The 23,681-nt window shown below is 43.5% G+C and overlaps 1 protein-coding gene across 7 annotated transcripts in view; it reads left to right on the top strand.

Moving 5' to 3' along the window:
• The window catches only part of LOC118359172 (nuclear factor 1 C-type-like), a 151,500-nt gene that overhangs the window by 24,881 nt on the left and 102,938 nt on the right, over positions 1-23,681 (top strand). For all 7 annotated transcript variants that reach the window (XM_052480466.1, XM_052480464.1, XM_052480468.1 and 4 more), the window contains exon 2: positions 16,975-17,506. In XM_052480466.1, coding sequence (XP_052336426.1) covers positions 16,975-17,506 — 532 coding nt within the window. The remainder of the gene's footprint in view (positions 1-16,974; positions 17,507-23,681) is intronic.

Here is a 23,681-nt window from a genome sequence, read left to right as displayed (position 1 = left end):
CCCTCCCTCCCTCCCTCCCTCCCTCCCTCCCTCCCTCCCTCCCTCCCTCCCTCCCTCCCTCTCCTCATCTCTCATCTCTCTCTCTCTCTCTCTCTCTCTCTCTCTCTCTCTCTCTCATCTCTCCTCCCTCCCTCCCTCTCTCTCTCTCATCTCTCCTCTCTCTCAGTATGAAAAAGCCAGGGGAGGGTGGGAGAGGACAGATGCAAAGTAAGTTATTAGAAGTGAGACACGGACACAAAAAATTAATCATATTGCATTTCCAGGAAAGTGGGCTTATCAGGGGTTTCACCTTGAATCAGCAGAGTATTTTCAGCTGAGGTTCATCATTCTGGCACGGACGGAGGTGGAGAGATACGTTTTTTGCTTCAAACTGTGTAATTGTGAATCTGTATTCGCACTAGGGCTGGGCGACATGGCCTAAAAATCATATCTTTATTATTTTCAAACTTATGGGGGATTCACAAATATATATCTCATTTTTTGTCATGTTTTCTCTAAATAAGCTTTGTGATACAATAAGGTCAAATACACTGTATTTAAAACAGTCAGCAATAATCTAATGAATTCAGGGCTTGTGAAATTATGTCCACAATCATAAGACCCACTAATAATGTCATTATTTTATCAAAATAGTTTAACCTGCTTTTTTGCAGTAATCACTGATCTGGCTTTTAAGTCTATGAAAATGCCCCTTTTGTTACAAATGTAACCAGAACTATGTGTAACCGATGTGAAATGGCTAGCTAGTTAGCGGTGGTGCGCGCTAATAGCGTTTCAATCGGTGACGTCACTCGCTTTGAGACCTTGAAGTAGTGGTTCCCCTTGCGCTGCAAGGGCCGCGTCTTTTGATGGGTAACGATGCTTCGAGGGTGACTGTTGACGTGTGCAGAGTGTCCCCGAATCGCTCCCAGGTCGGGGCGAGGGGACAGACTAAAGTTATACTGTTACATATGCATAATGCACATTCGCTTCTTGTAATAGGCATAATAGAAAATTCGAACAGATCTCTCAAGCACAAGCCCACGTGCTTGTGAGTAACCAGCTAATCTTTATAGGAATCTTTATATTTCAGGTTTAGCCTACTTGGATCTACACTGAACAAAAATATCAACGCAACATGTAAAGTATTGGTCCCATTTTTCTCAAGCTGAAATAAAAGATCCCAGAAATGTTCCATATGCACAAAAAGCTTATTTCTCTCAGATTATGTGCACAATTTTGTTTACATCCCTGTTAGTAAGTAGTTCTCCTTTGCCAAGATAATCCATCCACCTTATAGGTGTGGCATATCAGAAGCTGATTAAACAGAATGATCATTACACAGGTGCAGCTTGTGCTGGGGACAATAAAAGCCACTAAAATGTGCAGTTTTGTCACACAACCCAATGCCACAGATGTCTCAAGTTTTGAGGGAGTGTGCATTTGGCTGCAGGAATATCCACCAGAGCTGTTGCCAGATAATTGAATGTTCATTTCTCTACTGTAAGCCGTCTCCAACGTTGTTTTAGAGGATTTGGTAGTACGTCCAACCGGCCACACAACCTCAGACCACGTGTATGGCGTCGTGTGAGCGAGCAGTTTGCTGATGTCAACATTGTGAACAGAGTGCACCATGGTGGCGGTGGGGTTATGGTATGGGCAGGCATAAGCTACTGAGAACGAACACAATTGCATTTTATTAATGGCAATTTGAACGCACATAAATACCACGACGAGATCCTGAGGCCCATTCTTTTTAAATGAATCTGTGACCAGCAGATACATATCTGTATTCCTAATCATGTGAAATCCATAAATTATGGCCTAATACATTTATTTCACTTGACTGATTTCCTCATTTGAACTGTAACTAAATTGTTGCATGTTGTGTTTATGTTTTTGTTCAGTATATTTTATAGCTAACAGGGCAGAACAGTTAAATTGTTATGAACACACCCTTCAGTCCGTCTCCAACTGTTTGAACAGCATGCTAGCCTGTCCACTTTTTTCAGATGTTGAAATCAAGTGGCCCAGCTTATTCCTCAGAATGAGAACAAGTTGTCCATTCCATTCATCATTTCGTTTTATGCTTATTGCACATTTATAAAACAGACTAGGCAAATGTTGTCGCATTGTGTTTTGGTGTCCAAATGATCGATTCTGTTGGACCAAACCTCTAATGCAAATAGCGAGTTGAAACCCCTTGTCTGAGAGGAAGAAGTGATTTCCCATCTTTGTTGTTGCGAGTGGCAGGCCCCCGACAGCTGCAACCAACCTCAGAAATACAATCCATAGATGGCAGTTCCCATTCAAGTCAAGACTGGCATCCATTGCTAGTCTACCCAGTCAAATTACCAGGGTAAGAGGTTACAAAACCCTTCTATGGATTATACAGTGCCTTGCGAAAGTATTCGGCCCCCTTGAACTTTGCGACCTTTTGCCACATTTCAGGCTTCAAACATAAAGATATAAAACTGTATTTTTTTGTGAAGAATCAACAACAAGTGGGACACAATCATGAAGTGGAACGACATTTATTGGATATTTCAAACTTTTTTAACAAATCAAAAAATGAAAAATTGGGTGTGCAAAATTATTCAGCCCCTTTCAGTGCAGCAAACTCTCTCCAGAAGTTCAGTGAGGATCTCTGAATGATCCAATGTTGACCTAAATGACTAATGATGATAAATGCAATCCACCTGTGTGTAATCAAGTCTCCGTATAAATGCACCTGCACTGTGATAGTCTCAGAGGTCCGTTAAAAGCTCAGAGAGCATCATGAAGAACAACGAACACACCAGGCAGGTCCGAGATACTGTTGTGAAGAAGTTTAAAGCCGGATTTGGATACAAAAAGATTTCCCAAGCTTTAAACATCCCAAGGAGCACTGTGCAAGCGATAATATTGAAATGGAAGGAGTATCAGACCACTGCAAATCTACCAAGACCTGGCCGTCCCTCTAAACTTTCAGCTCATACAAGGAGAAGACTGATCAGAGATGCAGCCAAGAGGCCCATGATCACTCTGGATGAACTGCAGAGATCTACAGCTGAGGTGGGAGACTCTGTCCATAGGACAACAATCAGTCGTATATTGCACAAATCTGGCCTTTATGGAAGAGTGGCAAGAAGAAAGCCATTTCTTAAAGATATCCATAAAAAGTGTTGTTTAAAGTTTGCCACAAGCCACCTGGGAGACACACCAAACATGTGGAAGAAGGTGCTCTGGTCAGATGAAACCAAAATTGAACTTTTTGGCAACAATGCAAAACGTTATGTTTGGCGTAAAAGCAACACAGCTCATCACCCTGAACACACCATCCCCACTGTCAAACATGGTGGTGGCAGCATCATGGTTTGGGCCTGCTTTTCTTCAGCAGGGACAGGGAAGATGGTTCAAATTGATGGGAAGATGGATGGAGCCAAATACAGGACCATTCTGGAAGAAAACTTGATGGAGTCTGCAAAAGACCTGAGACTGGGACGGAGATTTGTCTTCCATCAAGACAATGATCCAAAACATAAATCAAAATCTACAATGGAATGGTTCAAAAATAAACATATCCAGGTGTTAGAATGGCCAAGTCAAAGTCCAGACCTGAATCCAATCGAGAATCTGTGGGAAGAACTGAAAACTGCTGTTCACAAATGCTCTCCATCCAACCTCACTGAGCTCGAGCTTTTTTGCAAGGAGGAATGGGAAAACATTTCAGTCTCTCGATGTGCAAAACTGATAGAGACATACCCCAAGCGACTTACAGCTGTAATCGCAGCAAAAGGTGGCGCTACAAAGTATTAACTTAAGGGGGCTGAATAATTTTGCACGCCCAATTTTTCAGTTTTTGATTTGTTAAAAAAGTTTGAAATATCCAATAAATGTCGTTCCACTTCATGATTGTGTCCCACTTGTTGATTCTTCACAAAAAAATACAGTTTTATATCTTTATGTTTGAAGCTTGAAATGTGGCAAAAGGTCGCAAAGTTCAAGGGGGCCGAATACTTTCGCAAGGCACTGTATGTCTATGGCCACAAAGCAACAAGCTGTAGCCTATGTTTGTCTCGCATGCTGCCCAAACTGCAGTGTTCCTGACTGTGGACATACCGGTAACTGCCTAAATAAAGGAAACACTTGAGTAAACAAGGGATGTTATGGTGTGAGGTGCATTTGCCCGGCATGGTTTAGGTCCACTTGTAGAATCTATGCCAAGGCGCGTTGAAGCGGTTCTGGCAGCTCATGGTGGCGCAAACACCCTTTTAAAGACGCTCAATGTAGGTCTTTTCCTAATTTTGTGCTTGTGATAAAACTTAAATCCACAGTTATTTTTTTATAAACAATTGATTCTCTGTGGCTAAATGATGCTCTCTGGTGTATTTTGAACATTGAGAGCGGGCTCCTGTGGTTGGATAATAAAATATAATAATTTTTAAAAAACGTAATGTTTTTGCCTCTTGGGCCCAGCCCCGGACTCACACAATTGACCAGTCACATGTATTTATTATGCCGTTTTTATTTTATATTTTATGAATCAGTTACCCAATCAAGGCAGGGCCCCCCCAGTTACCCACGTGGGCCCCTACCTCCTCTCCTCCCTCCTTCTGAAGATTAGCAGAGCGGCAGCAGGCAGCAGCAGGCAGTCGACACTCATTGAGAGGAGGCTCCTGAGTCTTCTAGTGGTTGGCACTTGCAGTGAAAAAATATAAAATATATACTGCACGTATAATAATGTTTTTATTTTAATTGTATATTTTTTGCTGCCTCTTGGGCCCCTTGGTTTCATTAATCTGCTCCTGCACACGGCACAAAAGCCACTAAGGAGATGAGACCGAAACGACAACATGAGAAGAAGTGGACATAAATGCTCATAAAATGAAAGAAATTAAATGCTTGATTCTTGTGATACAGGTATTTGGAATAGCATGCAAAAACATACATTAGAATGAATCAAATTAATTTGATATATCACCCAGCCCTAATTTGCACTTCTTGAATCTTTCGTCATGACATTACTGGGTGTCTCTCGTCACCCGAGGATCTAAAACATATGGTTGATGACATCTCAGAATGGCATAGGAAACACCAAACTCTCTCCCTCCCACAAACAAACTAAAAGATCACAGATCCAGTCATGACTGAAATTGAAATTGCCTACACAAATGTGCTATCTTAATTTGACCAGTTTCTCACAGCTGGAAAATAATCCTGCAGCAACAGAAAATGTGAATTATTATGTGGATTATAATTAATGGACATTTTTGGAGTGGTTGATACATTTTTCTTTAGGGCAAATCAAATCTGACATGTGAAAGTGGAAATGACAAACTTCAGAAGCCTTCAATACACTACAATTTGCATTTCCTGCTGCACAGGAAAATTCTCTGAAATAACAGAGTGATCAAATTAAGAGAGTAAATCTGTAGATGTGTATTTGGATCCTAATGTCACAGTTTATTTTCACTACTGGAATGGTTAAGATGCTGTGATTTCTTGAACGGTTCTCAAATCTTGAGATTTGTCATTAGAAAACCTACCCCCATCATTCCCATGCTACTAAATTATGTTTTATCACGTTGAAAGGACTTTTGCTTGATGTTTTGAAGACGAGGCAAGACGACATTATCAGTTACTCTCTCAGGATGTCTTTTACTATAACAGCCCTTTGCCAAGCCTAGACAGCCAGACCCTCACATGTTCAACCGTCCTATGTACACACAGACATGCATGGTCATTATCTCACAGTCTCCTTTCCCACGTTAGGGGCTCTCATGGGATGTGTTGAAGGCCCACAGAGGCCCGTCTCAAAGCAGCCCAGACACACGGCTGCTTGTGCTACTTAATCCCAAGGCAGACGCAGGGATTACACTACATTACCAAAAGTATGTGGACACCTGTTCTTCGAACATCTTATTCCAAAATCATGGCCATTAATATGGAGTTGGTCCCCTCCTTTGCTGGTATATTAGACTCCACTCTTATGTGAAGGCTTTCCTCTAGATGTTGGAACATTGCTTTGGGGACTTTTTTCCATTCAGCCACAAGAGCATTAGTGAGGTCGGGCAATGATGTTGGGTGATTAGGCCTGGCTCACAGTCGGCATTCCAATTCATCCCAAAGATTTTCAATGGGGTTGAGGTCAGGGCTCTGTGCAGGCCAGTCAAGTTCTTCCACACAAATCTCAACAAACCACTTCTGTATGGACCTCGCTTTCTGCACGGGTGCATTGTTATGCGTAAATGTGAAAGGGCCTTCCTCAAACTGTTGCCACAAAGTTGGAAGCACGGAATCATCTAGAATCTGTAGCATTAAGATTTCCCTCCACTGGAACTAAGGGGCCTAGCCCGAACCATGAAAAACAGCCCCATACCATTATTCCTCCCCCACCAAACATTAGTTGGCACTATACAGTTGGCACTATGCATTGAGGCAAGTAGTGTTCTCCTGGCACCCGCCAAACTCAGATTCGTCCGTCGTACTGCCAGATGGTGAAGCGTGACTCATCACTCCAGAGAACGCGTTTACACTGTTCCAGAGTCCAATGGCGGCAAGCTTTACACCACTCCAGCTGACGCTTGGCATTGCGCATGAGGATCTTAGGCTTGTGTGCGGCTGCTCGGCCATGAAAACCCATTTCATGAAGCTCCCGACGAACAGTTCTTATGCTGACATTGCTTCCAGAGGCAGTTTGGAACTCGGTCGTGTTGCAACCGAGGACAGACGATTTTGCGCTTCAGTACTCGGTGGTCCCGTTCTTTGAGCTTGTGTGGCCTACCACTTTGCGGCTGACCCGTTGTTGCTCTTAGACATTTCCACTTCACAATACGAGCACTTACAGTTGACCGGGGCAGCTCTAGTAGGGCAGAAATTTGATGAACTGACTTGTTGGAAAGGTGTCATCCTATGGTGGGGCCACGTTGAAAGTCACTGAGCTCTTCCGTAACTCCATTCTACAACCAATGTTTGGCTATGGAGAACGCATGGCCGTGTGCTCGATATTATGCACCTGTCAGCAACGGGTGTGGCTGAAATAGCCGAATCCACTTATTTATAGGGGCGTCCACATACTTTTGTATTTATAGTGTAGATCCGTCAACATAAAGCATGCATTGTTAATGGCATGCAGTGGAGTTAATGAGGTTTATTTTCCACTCAAATAATGGCAAGGAATGATGCACCCTCACTACTTTCAGTGAGACTATGGGAAACAGATGCAATGTTCAGTCTTTTCTAAGAAGATGAAGAAGAGCCATGGACAATGGCCATAACCAGTGGTGTAAAAAGTACCCAATTGTCATACTTGAGTAAAAGTAAATGTACCGTAATAGAAAATTACTCAAGTAAAAGTAAAATCACCCAGTAAAATACTACTTGAGTAAAAGTCTAAAAGTATTTGGTTTTAAATATACTTAAGTATCAAAAGTAAAAGTATAAATAATTTCTAATTCCTTATATTAAGCAAAGCAGAGGCCACCATTTTATTGTTTTTTTATTTTACGGATAGCCAGGGGCACTCTACAACATTCACACATTTACAAACGAAGCCTGTGTGTTTAGTGAGTCCACCAGATCACAGATAGTAGAGATGACCAGGGATGTTCTCTTGATAAGTGTGTGAATTGGACCATTTTCCTGTCCTGCTAAGCATTAAAAATGTAACGAGTACTTTTGGGTGTCAAGGTAAATGTGTGGAGTAAAAAGTACATTATTTTCTTAAAGAATTGAGTTCAGTAAAAGTAAAAGTAGTGAAAAATATTAAAGTAAAGTACAGATACCCCCAAAAACTACTTAAGTAGTACTTTAAAGTATTTTTACTTAAGTACTTTACACCACTGGCCACATACACCACATGCACATATCTCTCTCACTTTGGGAGAGAATGAGTGTTCTGTTCATCAACACTAATAAAGAACTTTGACGTGGAAATTTCAGATGGGTTTTTCCCAGTATTTAATTGAGTCATAGTGAGTATGGCGTGTCTGACTCTGAAACCATACTGCCGCATAGTGAGTATGGTGTGTTTGACTCTGAACGTATACCGACGAAACACAAAATACAGTTTGTTAGATCAACATTTCAAAGGTCAGAATGTTCCCTTTCAGTTGACGGAGCACCTCCATAGTTGTGAGACCGTCACAAAGCTGTAGCCTCCATGTGGGACAGCGAATGAGATCGACAGAGTGAGCGAACCCAAATACCGCAGTGAGTCTTCCCTCCTCTGTAGCTTGCTGCCTCTGTTCCAGTGCCCATCCCTCCTCCCTGCCCTCTATTGTCACTGTGCGTGGCTGAGGGCTGACTCAGCGATTGTGCAGCTACTAGGCAGGATGACTCACTGCTGGAAGTCAACACAACATCCCCTTTGACCCACTTAACATTCACAGCCCTACCACGGCCCTGCTGGAAACAGGCCGACACACTTTCCCTAACGATTTATTACTCAGTAACGGAGCTAACAGTTATTTAGATATCTACATTCAGTATCACACAGGGATGGTGAGATTGGTGCAGTCTTGGGGTTATTACTGATCGTTTGTTCTTGACGGGAACGATGCTTTTCACACCATAACTGACCAAGGAAAAGAGTGGAATTGTGCTGATGGTCTGGAGGAGATGGACACTGCAGACACTTTCATGGATGGTCAGTGTTTAGCCAGTCACACCCTCGTCACTTTCCTTCTAAATCTGGTTCCCTCCTCTCCAGTGTTGTGCCTTTTTGTAGGTGTAGTTTGGTTGGTAGTGTGGTTAGAAGGCCTTTGGTACGAGCAGAGAGCATTTTTCGGCTTTCTTGGCAATCATCTGTTTTAGTATTCTACAACCATTAGCATTGAAATGAGAGAGGGAAGGAGATTTTGCCATTTTGATTCAGAGCCTCTTGCGATTGCTGTAGTTACAGTGCAGGATGGGGGTGTGGAGGGAGGAATTCTTGTCATGAAAGCTTAGAAAGCTGTAAATTCTGAGCATAATGAATTCAACATTACACTTGCCTCGATAAAGAGAATATGGGGGAAAAAATACAGCTCTTCAGTTTAAGTTGATGTTATAATACCGTACCTACAATATTCACAATGCAAAATAGGGTGAGGCTATAGAAGTCATTTGAAAGTTCCATAGCTTAGATGTGTTATTTCATCAACTGTAAGAATACTTTCCACCCTCTCCTTCTTTGCTTGGGTTGTGGCACGTGCTTGGCACAAAGTGTGACCATGGCAACATTGTGCATCTGACCACAACTCCACCATTCTCTCATTCGCTAGAAAGACCAACCACCCCTCCGATTCCTGTCTCCTCGGAAAAGGATTTGCAAAGAAATTACATTCTCTGTTTAAGACATAATAAAAATGGTATCCGAGCAACGAGCAGGAATAAAAACACATCTCCTTGGGCTCTGCAAAAACAAAATGATTCAATTACTGCACAAACACAGCTGTGATGGCCAGGTCTTTCCTCTGTGAGCAGGGCTCTGGACTCAGGTTATTTCTGGCCTCTCTGACTCCAGTCAGTAGCCACCAATATATACTATTGAATGGCCAAACTGATAGGTGCACAGGACAGATATCTTAGCAGGCCTCTGCTCTGCGCTGAGCTGCCTTCAGACCCAGGCTCTGATCAAAGATCTGCAGTCGGTCTGCCATATGGGAACTCATTCATCACCTCTGTTTATCAATAACATTCTCATCGTCAGAGTGTAAACAAATCTGTAGTCAAGGCAACCTTCTGATTGAGATTGTAGAAAAACCATAGCATTCCATTGGAACGGGTCCCTGCCCAATATGGAAAGGAGAGAGAGGGTCCGCTTCTCAACTCCTTCCCTCAACTCCTTTACTCTGCACAGCTTTAGTATTTTTAAAATCTAGTCCAGGGGAGGGTCATGTAATTTGTAATTGATGAAATGTCTATATTTCTCAGTGTTGTAGAATTAGATGCTTATTAGACTATATATCGATGTGTGCCCGATGCCACCCCTCATCTCTGATTCAACTCTGGGCACGCAATATTAAGTGTGCCTATTTTGGGGGATAGGCCTAGTCCAAAAATGCATTATCTTGCGCACGGACTAGCCTATAACCCCAGGGTTCGCCAACTGGCGGCCCAAGTCGGAATTTGGCCCCCGACCATCCGCTCAAGAACAAATCGGCCCACGACTGAATCTAGTTGATGGTCCCTGTTATAGCCTATGTTCAGTTCAGTTTGAGAAGGATAGAGCAAAGATGAGGAGGACCCGGAGGTCAACTTTGATAGTTTGCTACTACTATAATATATTGTATTCAAAACAATGTATTTGTTGCCCATTGTGTATTTGTCATAGTTATTGACCTCACAATAAGCCAGTTTCGAATAACTTACATTGTGGGGCTGAAACTTGAAGCAGCAGCCGCGGCACAATCAATCGGAAATGGACAGCTCATGGTGCTGAAAGTAGGCACATTCGAGTAGGCATAATTAATTTACACCGTACTCATTTTTAATTAGACTTTACTAACAACAAGAGGGCTTTGTGTTAGAGCATATGTCTTCCTATTTAAGAAATAAGAGGTAGGCCTACCTGTTTTACAGACGAAATTAAGCTATAGGCTGCTACACACATTTATTTTTGTCAGTCAATTCCTCCACCCACCATGCACTCTTTAAATAGCCTACCTCTGTGTCAGTGAAGGCTGTTAAATCAATTAAAACCAAAACTGGAATTGAGAGCGTATGAGACGGCATACATATAGGCTTACATTTAATTACGGAAAATGGCAAAAAGCACAGGCCTACCCATTGTTAGTTTAAGATTTAGAATAATATAAGGATTGGTTACATAAAGTTATCTATAACAGCGCTTAGGTCCGCGATGCTGTATGCTATAAACAAGCTGTAAAATGCCCGGGAAAGATGTGGCTCCGGTGCATAAGGGGATATAATTGGTTCGGTTCTTTGACGTTTAGAGGCTGAGCTACAACCTTCTATAGCCGAGGAGACAAAAATTGACTTTGCTTTGGAAGTAATCTAATTTTGTCACTTTGAATTGAGATATTCACTTTCTGTGTAGAAGATGTTTAAACCCAGACAGCATTTAGGGAAACACCTACCTACCTTGTTACCTACACTAGCTGGGTTAAGCCACGGAAGAAGAGTAGCCAGCAGTTTAAGCTTAAAATCTTCTGCATCAGTAGGCTTAATCTGTCTGGGGTGGAAAGGTAGGCCTAACCTATGCAAGTAACATGCTCAGATTCCTTATGACGTCTCAGATTTAATTATTTGCAAACAGGGAGAGCTTCGTTGCAAACATGTCACACTGATTTGGCATTGGAGAAATACGATACGATGAACACGTGGACCGATCTCTCTGTCCATTCTTAGCATGTCATTTGTGTGGTATTAAAAAAAGATTCTGCTAATATGTAAAATGACATAGAATTGCATGAAATACGATGATAGGCTCATGCAATGCGTTTTACTATAAAGGAGATCTTTCCACCCCTACCCTTGTCCACAGTGGTCTGCAAACCCACAACGTTCTGGCCTGCAGCCCTGTACACTATCAAAATTCCTGTGCTGCCATGCAATGCTTACAGGACAAAAAACAGTTTTTAAAACTGCATATCTAAGGCTCTGGTCTGTCCAAGAAGTGATGGTAAACGGTATAGACATGTTTTCTGCTATCCACTTTGTTTTAGTTGTTATTTTGGGCATAGGTGAGGGTCACTCTTTTTTTTTCAAGCTTCAGGGAGGGTTTAGGGGGAGGGCCATCCATTTTGATTTCAGAGAGGTCCGATTTTCTCCATGTAAGTAACCCTTATCATAAATAACGTTCATTACCTTAACATTTGATAAGGTAACACTAGTTTCACCGCTAGGTTATTGGGTACTTTTAAATGATGGTCTCAGACCTCTATTCACCTGTACAGTTAAGAAACTGTCCTGTGTTGCTGTGGGGTTGGGACAGAGAGACAGTAGGGCACAGGTGAAAGAAGGACAGGTTTGTGTGGCTAGAGGCTACCATTAGGGGCCTGTAAAAGTCTAGTTTGCACAGATGGATGCTGTAGCTAGGGGGTATGTGGATGGAGGGAGCTATGAAAACATAAGGACCTCATAAAAGGGAGGCAGGGATAAGTGGAGAAGAGGGACATGCCCTAAAGTCCAGAAATGCACGTTTGGAGTTCACTCTAAATGTCATGGAAATATTTCGAAAATAGCAACTAACCTCAATGAAAGTATGTTAGTGTTTACTTTTGCTGCAGGGCTGGTTGGTGTTCATATTCCAGCACAATGTGTTTAAAGAGAGGAACTCTATCCATGGGCCAGACAGGGGAACATCCATGGTCAGGAGTCTTGTCTGTGCGAGCTAGACACAAATAGGCAAAATAGGCACCCAATTGAGAAGTATACCACACATTGAAAATGGACTTGGCCTTGTACTCAAATTGTTACAATATCTTGAGTCTTTCTCCCTCCTAAACGTTTTGTGGTGTTATCATTTGGCTAAAACACATATGATTATGAATGCCTGAAATGGAAGCGAACCTCTCTTCATCTTGACTGGAGAGCTGCAGCTCTGCTGTAAACGTTCTCCACTAAAAACAAACGTTATGTAACCGTTAAATAGACATACTGTGAGTTTGTTGTACCCGTGGCAGTGTTGAATTGCCTTCTCTTTTTGGAAATTCATAAAGCCCCAGATTGTCTGTCTGGTTTCCAGGCCTCTGGTTTCTATCACAAGAGTTTCTCTCTGCTCTACTTGTTAGCTTTGGAACATTTACACTGTAACTCTATCTCTTCTCCATGATCCCTCTTCCGGCACTGATTGTACATACTTGTGTATGTGCGCTCTGCGTTCAGCAGGCCAAGACAAAGGACTCTGAACCCCGAAATTACAGCCGACTGTTTTCTTTGAACCCTGTTTAGATATAAAGTTGACATAAGTGAAGTGGACATGAAAACACAATTTGTCCTGCTGTTACTGTTTAAAATAGGATGTATACAACTGGTTTCCTCTCTTCTCAGTGGAGTCGCTGCTTTCAATATATTTGTTTTATAACTGTCCTGAATAGGAACACAGTGAAGCCAGACTAAATAAACGTGAAATAAAGGATGCTGTCTCTGTCACCACAGATGCTTTATCATGATTAAACTTCAAAAAGCATAAACCTTATCATACAGAATGCCCTCAAGGACATGATGCATCTTTTATTTAATGCAAACTGTAGTAAAATAATACACTCGCCATCCCCGGATCAAATGTAATGTTGGTATGGGAGGAATGATTTAAACAAAAAAATAGATATATCTGAAACCGATGTCGTCTGCTCAGAGCCGGATGCCATGGTTGAGAAAGCTGGAAGCATTTAAAATGTTGTGCTTCTGAGAGCAGTATTGCAGACTGTTAATTGCATGAGATCTGCAGTGTAATACAGTCATGTCCAATTACGCTCCCTGGGCCGGCTCCTAGGGCCTGTATGGGCTCTCTGAAGCACCTTCACACTCCACTCCACTCCAACCTCTCTGTGTGGACACCAAGAAGCCCATAGAGACGCCATTAACCAACAACGTTAACCCTTTGAGGAAGGATATCCTACAATGTTCTATTTTGGAATGTTACAGTTCATTGAAAGAGATGATGATCACCGGAGAGTTGATATTGTGACACCGGTATTCCACAAAGGGTTCAACTTCATGGACACCAGGGCAAATACACAAAACCTAAAGGGCAGCATGAGAAGCGACCACTGCCTCATTGCCTGTATCCGCTACGGTGCCGCAGTCAAACGACCACCCCTAATCACTGTCAAACGCTCCCTAAAACACTTCTGTGAGCAGGCCTTTCTAATCGACCTGGCCCGGGTATCCTGGAAGGACATTGAACTCATCCCGTCAGTTGAGGATGCCTGGTCATTCTTTAAGAGTAACCATTTTAGATAAGCATGCTCCGTTCAAAAAATGCAGAACTAAGAACAGATACAGCCCTTGGTTCACTCCAGACCTGACTGCCCTCGACCAGCACAAAAACATCCTGTGGCGGACTGCAATAGCATCGAACAGTCCCCGCGATATGCAACTGTTCAGGGAAGTCAGGAACCAATACACGCAGTCAGTCAGGAAAGCTAAGGCCAGCTTCTTTAGGCAGAAGTTTGCATCCTGTAGCTCCAACTCCAAAAAGTTCTGGGACACTGTGAAGTCCATGGAGAACAAGAGCTCCTCCTCCCAGCTGCCCACAGCACTGAGGCTAGGGAACACGGTCACCACCGACAAATCCATGATTATCGAAAACTTCAACAAGCATTTCTCAACGGCTGGCCATGCCTTCCGCCTGACTACTCCTACCTCGGCCAACAGCTCCGGCCCCCCCGCAGCTCCTCGCCCAAGCCGCTCCAGGTTCTCCTTTACCCAAATCCAGATAACAGATGTTCTGAAATAGCTGCAAAACCTGGACCCGTATAAATCAGCTGGGCTTGACAATCTGGACCCTCTATTTCTGAAACTATCCTCCGCCATTGTCGCAACCCCTATTACCAGCCTGTTCAACCTCTCTTTCATATCGTCTGAGATCCCCAAGGATTGAAAGCTGCTGCAGTCATCCCCTCTTCAAAGGGGAGACACCCTGGACCCAAACTGTTACAGACCTATATCCATTCTGCCCTGCCTATCTAAGGTCTTCGAAAGCCAAGTCAACAAACAGGTCACTGACCATCTCGAATCCCACCGTACCTTCTCCGCTATGCAATCTGGTTTCCGAGCCGGTCACGGGTGCACCTCAGCCACACTCAAGGTACTAAACGACATCATAACCGCCATCGATAAAAGACAGTACTGTGCAGCCGTCTTCATCGACCTTGCCAAGGCTTTCGACTCTGTCAATCACCAGATTCTTATCGGCAGACTCAGTAGCCTCGGTTTTCGGATGACTGCCTTGCCTGGTTCACCAATTACTTTGCAGACAGAGTTCAGTGTGTCAAATCGGAGGGCATGCTGTCCGGTCCTCTGGCAGTCTCTATGGGGTGCCACAGGGTTCAATTCTCGGGCCGACTCTTTTCTCTGTATATATCAATGATGTTGGTCTTGCTGCGGGCGATTCCCTGATCCACCTCTACGCAGACGACACCATTCTATATACTTTCGGCCCGTCATTGGACACTGTGCTATCTAACCTCCAAACGAGCTTCAATGCCATACAACACTCCTTCCGTGGCCTCCAACTGCTCTTAAACGCTAGTAAAACCAAATGCATGCTTTTCAACCGATCGCTGCCTGCACCCGCATGCCCAACTAGCATCACCACACTGGATGGTTCCGACCTTGAATATGTGGACACCTATAAGTACCTAGGTGTCTGGCTAGACTGCAAACTCTCCTTCCAGACCCATATCAAACATCTCCAATCGAAAATCAAATCAAGAGTCAGCTTTCTATTCCGCAACAAAGCCTCCTTCACTCACGCTGCCAAGCTTACCAAAACTGACTATCCTCGACTTCGGCGATGTCATCTACAAAATCGCTTCCAACACTCTACTCAGCAAACTGGATGCAGTTTATCACAGTGCCATCCGTTTTGTCACTAAAGCACCTTATACTACCCACCACTGCGACTTGTATGCTCTAGTCGGCTGGCCCTCGCAACATATTCGTCGCCAGACCCACTGGCTCCAGGTCATCTACAAGGCCATGCTAGGTAAAGCTCCGCCTTATCTCAGTTCACTGGTCACGATGGCTACACCCATCCGTAGCACGCGCTCCAGCAGGTGTATCTCACTGATCATCACTAAAGCCAACAACCTCATTCGGCCGCCTTTCGTTCCAGTTCTCTGCTGCCTGTGACTAGAACGAATTGCAAAAATCGCTGAAGTTGGAGACTTTTATCTCCCTCACCAACTTCAAACATCAGCTATCTGAGCAGCTAACCGATCGCTGCAGCTGTACATAACCTATTGGTAAATAGCCCACCCATTTTCACCTACCTCATCCCCACAGTTTTTATTTATTTACTTTTCTGCTCTTTTGCACACCAATATCTCTACCTGTACATGATCATTTATCACTCCAGTGTTAATCTGCAATATTGTAATTATTTGCCTACCTCCTCATGTCTTTTGCACACAATGTATATAGACTCCCCTTTTTTTCTACTGTGTTATTGACTTGTTAATTGTTTACTCCATGTGTAACTCTGTGTTGTCTGTTCACACTGCTATGCTTTATCTTGGCCAGGTCGCAGTTGCAAATGAGAACTTGTTCTCAACTAGCCTACCTGGTTAAATAAAGGTGAAATAAAAAAATAAAATAAGTGGGTTGTACAGATTTGAGCACTGTACTCGCATCTTTACATCTTTAACTCTAATACATCTTTAACTCAGCTTGTATGTGCAAATGACATTTCATTACATTTGGATGGATTACCCCTTTGTACACAATCACTCAATTAATGGCCCTTCATGAGCAAGAACAAACACATACATACATATGCATGCATTTATAGCCTATGATGTGCTCATAAACAAACCTTAGTCTATACATTGTTTGGCTAGACATGCAAACACATGAACGTAGGCACCATGCCTATATATTAGACTATATCGTTTTGCATATTATATGTGCAAATTATCTCTGAATGCCTTTTATAGGGCAGGCTGGTGGATATGGGATTTTTGCTCAGTGAAAATATGGAAGTAATTAGAGATACCAAGAGAACATTGCTCAATCGTTGTGGGCTAAACAGCAAAGCAACTGTGGCTTGTGAGGTGCCCCAAAGTCATGCAGATGTATATTTTGTTTGTTGAAAATCTGACCAAAAGAAGGCAAATAATCAACAAAACATAATTCAATAAATGATTACTGTTGGTGGTGGTGTTCCACTGAGCATGGAGACAAAGAACCACTATGGTTGCACTTTTCTTTATTTACAGTAATTGGTTCCATACACATGTACTGTATACACTGTTATAGGTTACGGTTCATACAGCATGGTCGCTTCTGGTACATTTATGTAGAAAGTAGTACTTACCCCTTTCTTCTTGTCCACTTATCCAGGATGAGTTTCATCCGTTCATCGAGGCCCTTCTGCCGCATGTGCGTGCCTTCGCCTACACCTGGTTCAACCTGCAGGCGCGCAAACGCAAGTACTTCAAGAAGCACGAGAAAAGGATGACTAAGGACGAAGAGCGGGCAGTGAAGGACGAGCTGCTGGGAGAGAAGCCCGAGGTCAAGCAGAAGTGGGCGTCGCGTCTGCTGGCCAAACTGCGCAAGGACATCCGGCCCGAGTGCCGCGAGGACTTTGTGCTGTCCATCACGGGGAAGAAGCCCCCCTGCTGCGTCCTCTCTAACCCAGACCAGAAGGGCAAGATGAGGAGGATCGACTGCCTGCGTCAGGCCGACAAGGTATGGAGGCTGGACCTGGTCATGGTCATCCTGTTCAAGGGCATCCCGCTGGAGAGCACGGACGGAGAGCGCCTGGTCAAGGCTGGGCCGTGCAACAACCCCATCCTCTGTGTCCAGCCACACCACATCAGTGTCTCGGTCAAGGAGCTGGACCTCTACCTGGCCTACTTCGTACAGGAGAGAGGTACTGCACTGCACTCACATTCTCGCTCGTGTTTTATCAACGGTTCCTTTTGCATCAGTGTCATGTCAGTGGAGGAAGTCTACACAGATGCTGTGGCGTAGTGAACAACTGTTGACTCAGTGGAGGATCTTTTGAACAACCACTTTACTGAGTCACACAGCACTGTAGAAGTTGGTCTTGAGAGAGTGAGGGGATACCTAGTCGGTTGTACAACTGAATGCATTCAACTGAATAGTGTCTTGTGCATTTAACCCAACCCCTCTGAATCAGAGTGGTGCGGGCGGGGGATTGTCTGAATGGGGATTAACTGCCTTGCTCAAGGGCAGAGCAGCAGATCTTAGCACCTTGCCAGCTCAGGGATTTGAACAAGAAACATTTCAATTACTGGCCCAGTGATCTTAAACACTAAGCTACCTGCCACCCAGAGAGAGCGAGAGAGACAGATAGTTAGCGAGAGAGAGAGAGAGAGCAAGCGAGCGAGAGAGAGAGAGAGAGAGAGAGAGAGAGAGAGAGAGAGAGAGAGAGAGAGAGAGAGAGAGAGAGAGAAATGAACTGGAGCCAGGTCCTGACAGTGTAAATCATTTTAAATGAGCATGGATTTCGAACGCCAGCCTCAGAGATGTGTTAAAATGTACAGTGTTTAATAAAAGGGTGTAGCCTGGTAGTTAGAGGGGAAAGCTGGGCACCAGCTGATGCACAGACAGGCAGGCAGGGTGCCTCTCAGGGCTAGAGCCAGCAGCCATCAGACAGGGCCACTCTCTGCATCCTCTACTACTTGGCTCAGAGTGGGGTGACCTGGCAGGCTGGTTGGGACCCATGGCAGAGGCCAAGGAGGAGCTGTCCCATCAGAGGAGGCAGCCCCTCCCCGGCCCCTGCCATAGGTCTCAACCAGCCTGCCAGGTCACCCTACATAACCCCAGATGAGCCTGTGCGCCCACTATTAAGCGAATAGGCTGTTCTATTAGACCTCTTTAGTGGCAGGGAGGAGCAAAGCCTGTCATCAAATACAATTATGATCATAAAAAGAAATCCTCTGCTACTGTCAGCCTATGTTACAATGCAAACAGTTTTGAAATATTATGGGAAGCAATTGGCTCCATATGCAGGTAAAATCATTATTTTGCTGTACAATATACTGAATGCAGGGAATCAGCACTGCAGAAGACCCTCCTTAGCCCCTCTGTGTTTGAGCAGAGCAGACAGACAGGTTCTTCTCTATGGCCTGGTTGTGTGTGTGTGTGTGTGTGTGTGTGTGTGTGTGTGTGTGTGTGTGTGTGTGTGTGTGTGTTGTGTTACATTATCAGTAATTGCTTTCATTTCACTATACATTCTTAGCTGAATATTCTTTTTACAAGACTTTTCAAGCTTGTTAGCTTAGTTTATTTTCTTCTCAATTATTAACATCTTTTATTTAGGATTTTGTCCACGTTTGACTCTGAATATGATAGTGTCACGGGCGGAGAGGCGAGAAGGATCGGAGGACCAAAATGTGGCGTGGTATATGTTCATGATGAAATTTAATAAAGAGAACACAGAACACTGAAACACACTATACAAAACAATAAACAAATAACGACCGTGAAGCTAAATGAGAACTGTGATGACACAAGCAATCTACATAGACAATCACCCACAAACAAACAGTGAAACCCAGGCCACCTAAGTATGATTCTCAATCAGAGACAACTAATGACACCTGCCTCTGATTGAGAACCATACTAGGCCGAAACATAGAAATCCCAAAATCATAGAAAAACAAACATAGACTGCCCACCCCATCTCACGCCCTGACCATACTAAATAAATACAAAACACAGGAAATAAAGGTCAGAACGTGACAGATAGGCCTAAAGCTGAAATCCTTTCAGTGCTAGTCAATCTCAGGTCAATTTGCCCCTGCCCCTTTCTGTTCTGGTCAATCTGCCCCTGAACAAGGCAGGTAACTCACTGTTTCCCGGTAGGCCATCATTGTAAATAAACATTTGTTCTTAACTGATTTGCCTAGTTAAATAAAGGTAAAAAAAAATCTGCTGTATTTGTTTAGATTGAATAAATATGGCTGTTCCTGAGGTGAACAGAAAAAGGAAGATGACAGAGAGAGCGAGAAGAGAGGGAAGCCTGATAGCTGAGCTAGTGCTGGAAATTATTTCTGTCCTCAGCTGTGAGCTCCCAGCTAGCACATAATGCTCTGAGAACCATCCCAGCTAGCACATAATGTTATGAGAACCATCCCAGTTAGCACATAATGTTATGAGAAACACATGTTTCTTAGAGCTTGCTGAGAGCGTGATTAACCTATGGTTAGTTTGCATACAACCTTCCCACAACTTTCTGGGAATGGTGCAGGACAGTTGCTTGGCTTTGGAACATTCTCAGCACATTACGGAAGTTGACAAAAAAACTTTATTTTAATGAAACTTTATTTCATTACCTTAACAGAACATTTCCTAAAAGTTCAAATGTGGTTACATTTCATTTCAATTTTTGTAATGTTCTAGGAACGTTTGTCAACTGGTTAGGAAACTAGTTTCCTCATGGTTCTATTTAAAGTAATGTTCTCGAATTTTTCTGAGAATGTTAAGAAAACTTTCCATAAAAACTTTAGTAGCGTTAAGAATGTTATTTAAAAACATATTCATTCCATTCTCAGCATCAACATAACTCGCTAGCTTCTTCCTGGTGATGAATTGGACTAATTCCACAGATCGAGAGCAAAAGATTATATGTTCAATTCTCACAGATGCCTTGTCACAAACAAAAATAAATATGTTTACATGATTAATGCCTGGGGAAATGAATTTCCATGTCCTATCTGTATTTTGAGTTTAAAACAAAATAAGCTGGCAGTGTTATTAAAAGTCTTAATGAAACATTCAGTGAAAGTTTTAAGGAAGTTATTCCAAAACCTATCATTTCTGTTCTCAGAGCGTTAATAAAACCTCCCAAGAAACTTTAAAGAAACCAGAGTAAAATGTTCTCAGAACCTCCCTGCAACCTAAAAATAAACGTTCCCAGAACAAGCAAAATGTTCACTTCAGTTTTACAAGTCAGGAAACATATAGCTTTGGCCCACAACCAATATGGAACCAAAAACATATGTTCCCACAACTTCCATGGAACCAAATAAACTAGCTGGGCTGTGTGTCTGCCACTGATCTACCTCTGGCCTGGCTGGCTCTGGCCCCTCCCACCAGTAAACCCTGTCACCCCCCCCACCCCTCCCTGAGGCAACCTTCACCCTGAGATGTCTGGGTCATGGTGCAGCACAGCCTCCCTGTCACCTGACCTGCCTAATAGCCTACAAACTCCTGGCTGTAAACACTCTGATAAGGAGCTGCAGGTTTTCACTTTCACTCAGACCAAAGAAAGAGAGAGGGCGGGAGGGAGGAGGCTAGTTCTGAGAGAGGGAAAGGAAAGGAAGGAGGGGGAGAGAGAGGGAGAGCAGAGAGGCAACCAGTCAGCATTTGTTCTTAAAGGCACAGACCCCCCTTTCAGTTCCAAGGATATGTTGTGCTCGGATTCCTTCCTCAGAGCTCTCTCTCCACCTCCTCCTTCCCTCCCTCCCTCCCTGATCTCATCTCTGGGTTGGACAGGGAGAGCAGTGTTAGCAGTGTTAAGCCATCAAACAGCAACACCAGCTGGGCTGTGTTGGTCCTTGCTCATTTGCTGGCCTGTGTTTTGGTATCTTTACTAATTGAGCAGAGTGCAGTAGTCCCGCATGCATTGAGCAGAGTGCAGTACTCCCGCATGCATTGGATCCCCAAGGATGATGCTGGGTTAAAGCTGGTTGTTTTCTGCCTCTATGTTAATCAGAGTTTCATTTGCAGCAATAATGTGTTTACACAACTCCCCTGTTTGGCTTATTACTCATATTTGTGTTAAAAGTTTTTATTGCAGAATAATAAATCATGACCCAATGTAACTGTGCCAACTCTTTTAACAGGTTCTACTTGTCTTCTGTCATTCTGAATTTTTCTTGTGTTTGAAGACTTTTTTATTAAACTCAATATAGCATAAAAATTGTCACAATAGATGGTACGGTGGTTTGACCAATTTCACAAAACACTCTTGTGAGGAGACAGTGCCAAGTTCTAAGTGAGCACTTACTGAGAATCCGAGCTCAACCTCTCTGCCTCCAGCTGCCCGTGAACCCCTCCTCCATCTGCTGCCACGGCACTGCACAAAAAACACATTGTGTGTGTGCACCGTAACATTATGCTGTTATGTCACACACACGAAACTACCACACTGTACAGTTGTCTCTGTGACCGTTGAGCAGCACACCGTAAATCTGCACCCTGCACTGTGGCGGCCACTTCCTGCTGCAGAGGCTCAGACTCAGAGAGATCCCGCTCTCTCAGGCTCAGTCACAGACACGCATGTTCAGTCAACACAGCCACAGAGGAATGTGCTCCGCGGCTCTGACAACGGACATTTAGAAGGGATGGGAGGAGGAGCGGGCCTCCAAAGGGTCAAGTTCAGCAGTGTTGTTCTCCTCCGAAGGGGGGAGGTGTTCTGCTCTCGTACCTGGAGTTATTTAACAGCCAATGGAAGAGATTGTCAAAGACACTTGAGCTAATTATATCACCTTGGACAGCTACAAATGTTACCGTGAGCATCCAGCCTTCCCCCTCTGGTTATTATCAAAGATCACTGCCAGTAGTTTGAAGGTGCAATAGTATGACTGATATGGAAAGAAAATTAAATATAAATGGCCTTTACATTTAATTGAAGCAACGTCAATGTTGGCTTGAACCCGGCTACGTTCATTGGTAGGCTACGTGGTTCAGCATAGGAATGAATAAATTGGGAAGTGGTGTTAATGACCAATATTCAAACACATATGTTTAAAGTTAAACCCCCCAACCCTATCCTTCCCTATTACCACCGTGGCTTACACACACACACTGTGGTCCTTCTGTAGCTCAGTTTGTATAGCATGGCGCTTGTAACGCCAGGGAAGTGGGTTCAATCCCCGGGACCACCCATACGTAGAATGTATGCACACATGACTGTAAGTCGCTTTGGATAAAAGCGTCTGCTAAATGGCATATATTATTATTATATATTACACACACACACACACACACACTCATATGTTTACATTTGAGTCATTTAGCAGAGTCTCTTATCCAGAGCCATTAACAGTATCGAGTGTATACAGCCCTGGCATTGCCAGCGCCATGTTCTACCAACTGAGCCACACGACAGACACCCACACACACAGACACAGAGAGAGAAGGAGAGGGAGGTCACGGGGGAAAGTCAAAGACATTGCAGCTCTATGGTAATCAATCTAGTGGATCGATGAGCTGGGTGTGTGCTGGCAGAATGCAGGCATTGTGCTGAGTCTGGGCTCTATATTTGAAAGGCTCTCTGTATTGGAGCGGCTCTCTGCATTGGAGCGGCTCTCTGCATTGGAGCGGCTCTCTGCATTGGAGCGGCTCTCTGCATTGGAGAGGCTCTCTGCATTGGAGCGGCTCTCTGCATTGGAGCGGCTCTCTGCATTGGAGCGGCTCTCTGCTTTGGAGCGGTGTCAGTGGACATGTGAGAGAACTCAGATAGGCAAACTGTCAGAGGCGTAAGGATACTAATGTTTCAGATTACTAGTAGCACCATGCAACACTGACTCAATTACAGATATGCTGTTGTTGTTACTCATTGGCTTTCTAAAGAGATCTTTGTGTTGGCATTAAAGTATCATTTTAGCACAGCAAGGGCTCTTAGGTATACATCAATATCTGTTCATTTGGACTCAAATCATGATCTTTAAATGAGGACTTGGATTTAGTAACACGTCCAAAAGAACACTTGTTTTTTTTGTCTTAAAATAAAAATTTGAATGCAGATACTGTTTTCAGATAATGCTTTTCAGGTTCTCAACTTTATACTTCAGAATGTAGGGCCAATGGTTATTGAACCATTTAAAGTAGGCCTAGCGATGACTGGTGATCAATTTCACTTGAACTTAGGCCCACACAGGTGTATATATAGACCATAGAGTGTATATCTATCTACCTACCACAAGTGTTTTTATTTGTAGTTATCAATAACAAATTCCACTCAACAAGCTCAATAATATTTGGAGAGTCTAATGAGATAGGAGGATGATATTTGAAATTTTCAAGCAGAGTGCTTTGATGCTTTCTGATTCCCTGTCTCTGTGTTATAACAG

The sequence above is a fragment of the Oncorhynchus keta genome, chromosome 26 (genome assembly GCF_023373465.1).
Source record: "Oncorhynchus keta strain PuntledgeMale-10-30-2019 chromosome 26, Oket_V2, whole genome shotgun sequence".
Lineage (NCBI taxonomy): Eukaryota > Metazoa > Chordata > Actinopteri > Salmoniformes > Salmonidae > Oncorhynchus > Oncorhynchus keta.
This window is presented reverse-complemented; position numbering and strand designations above follow the sequence as displayed.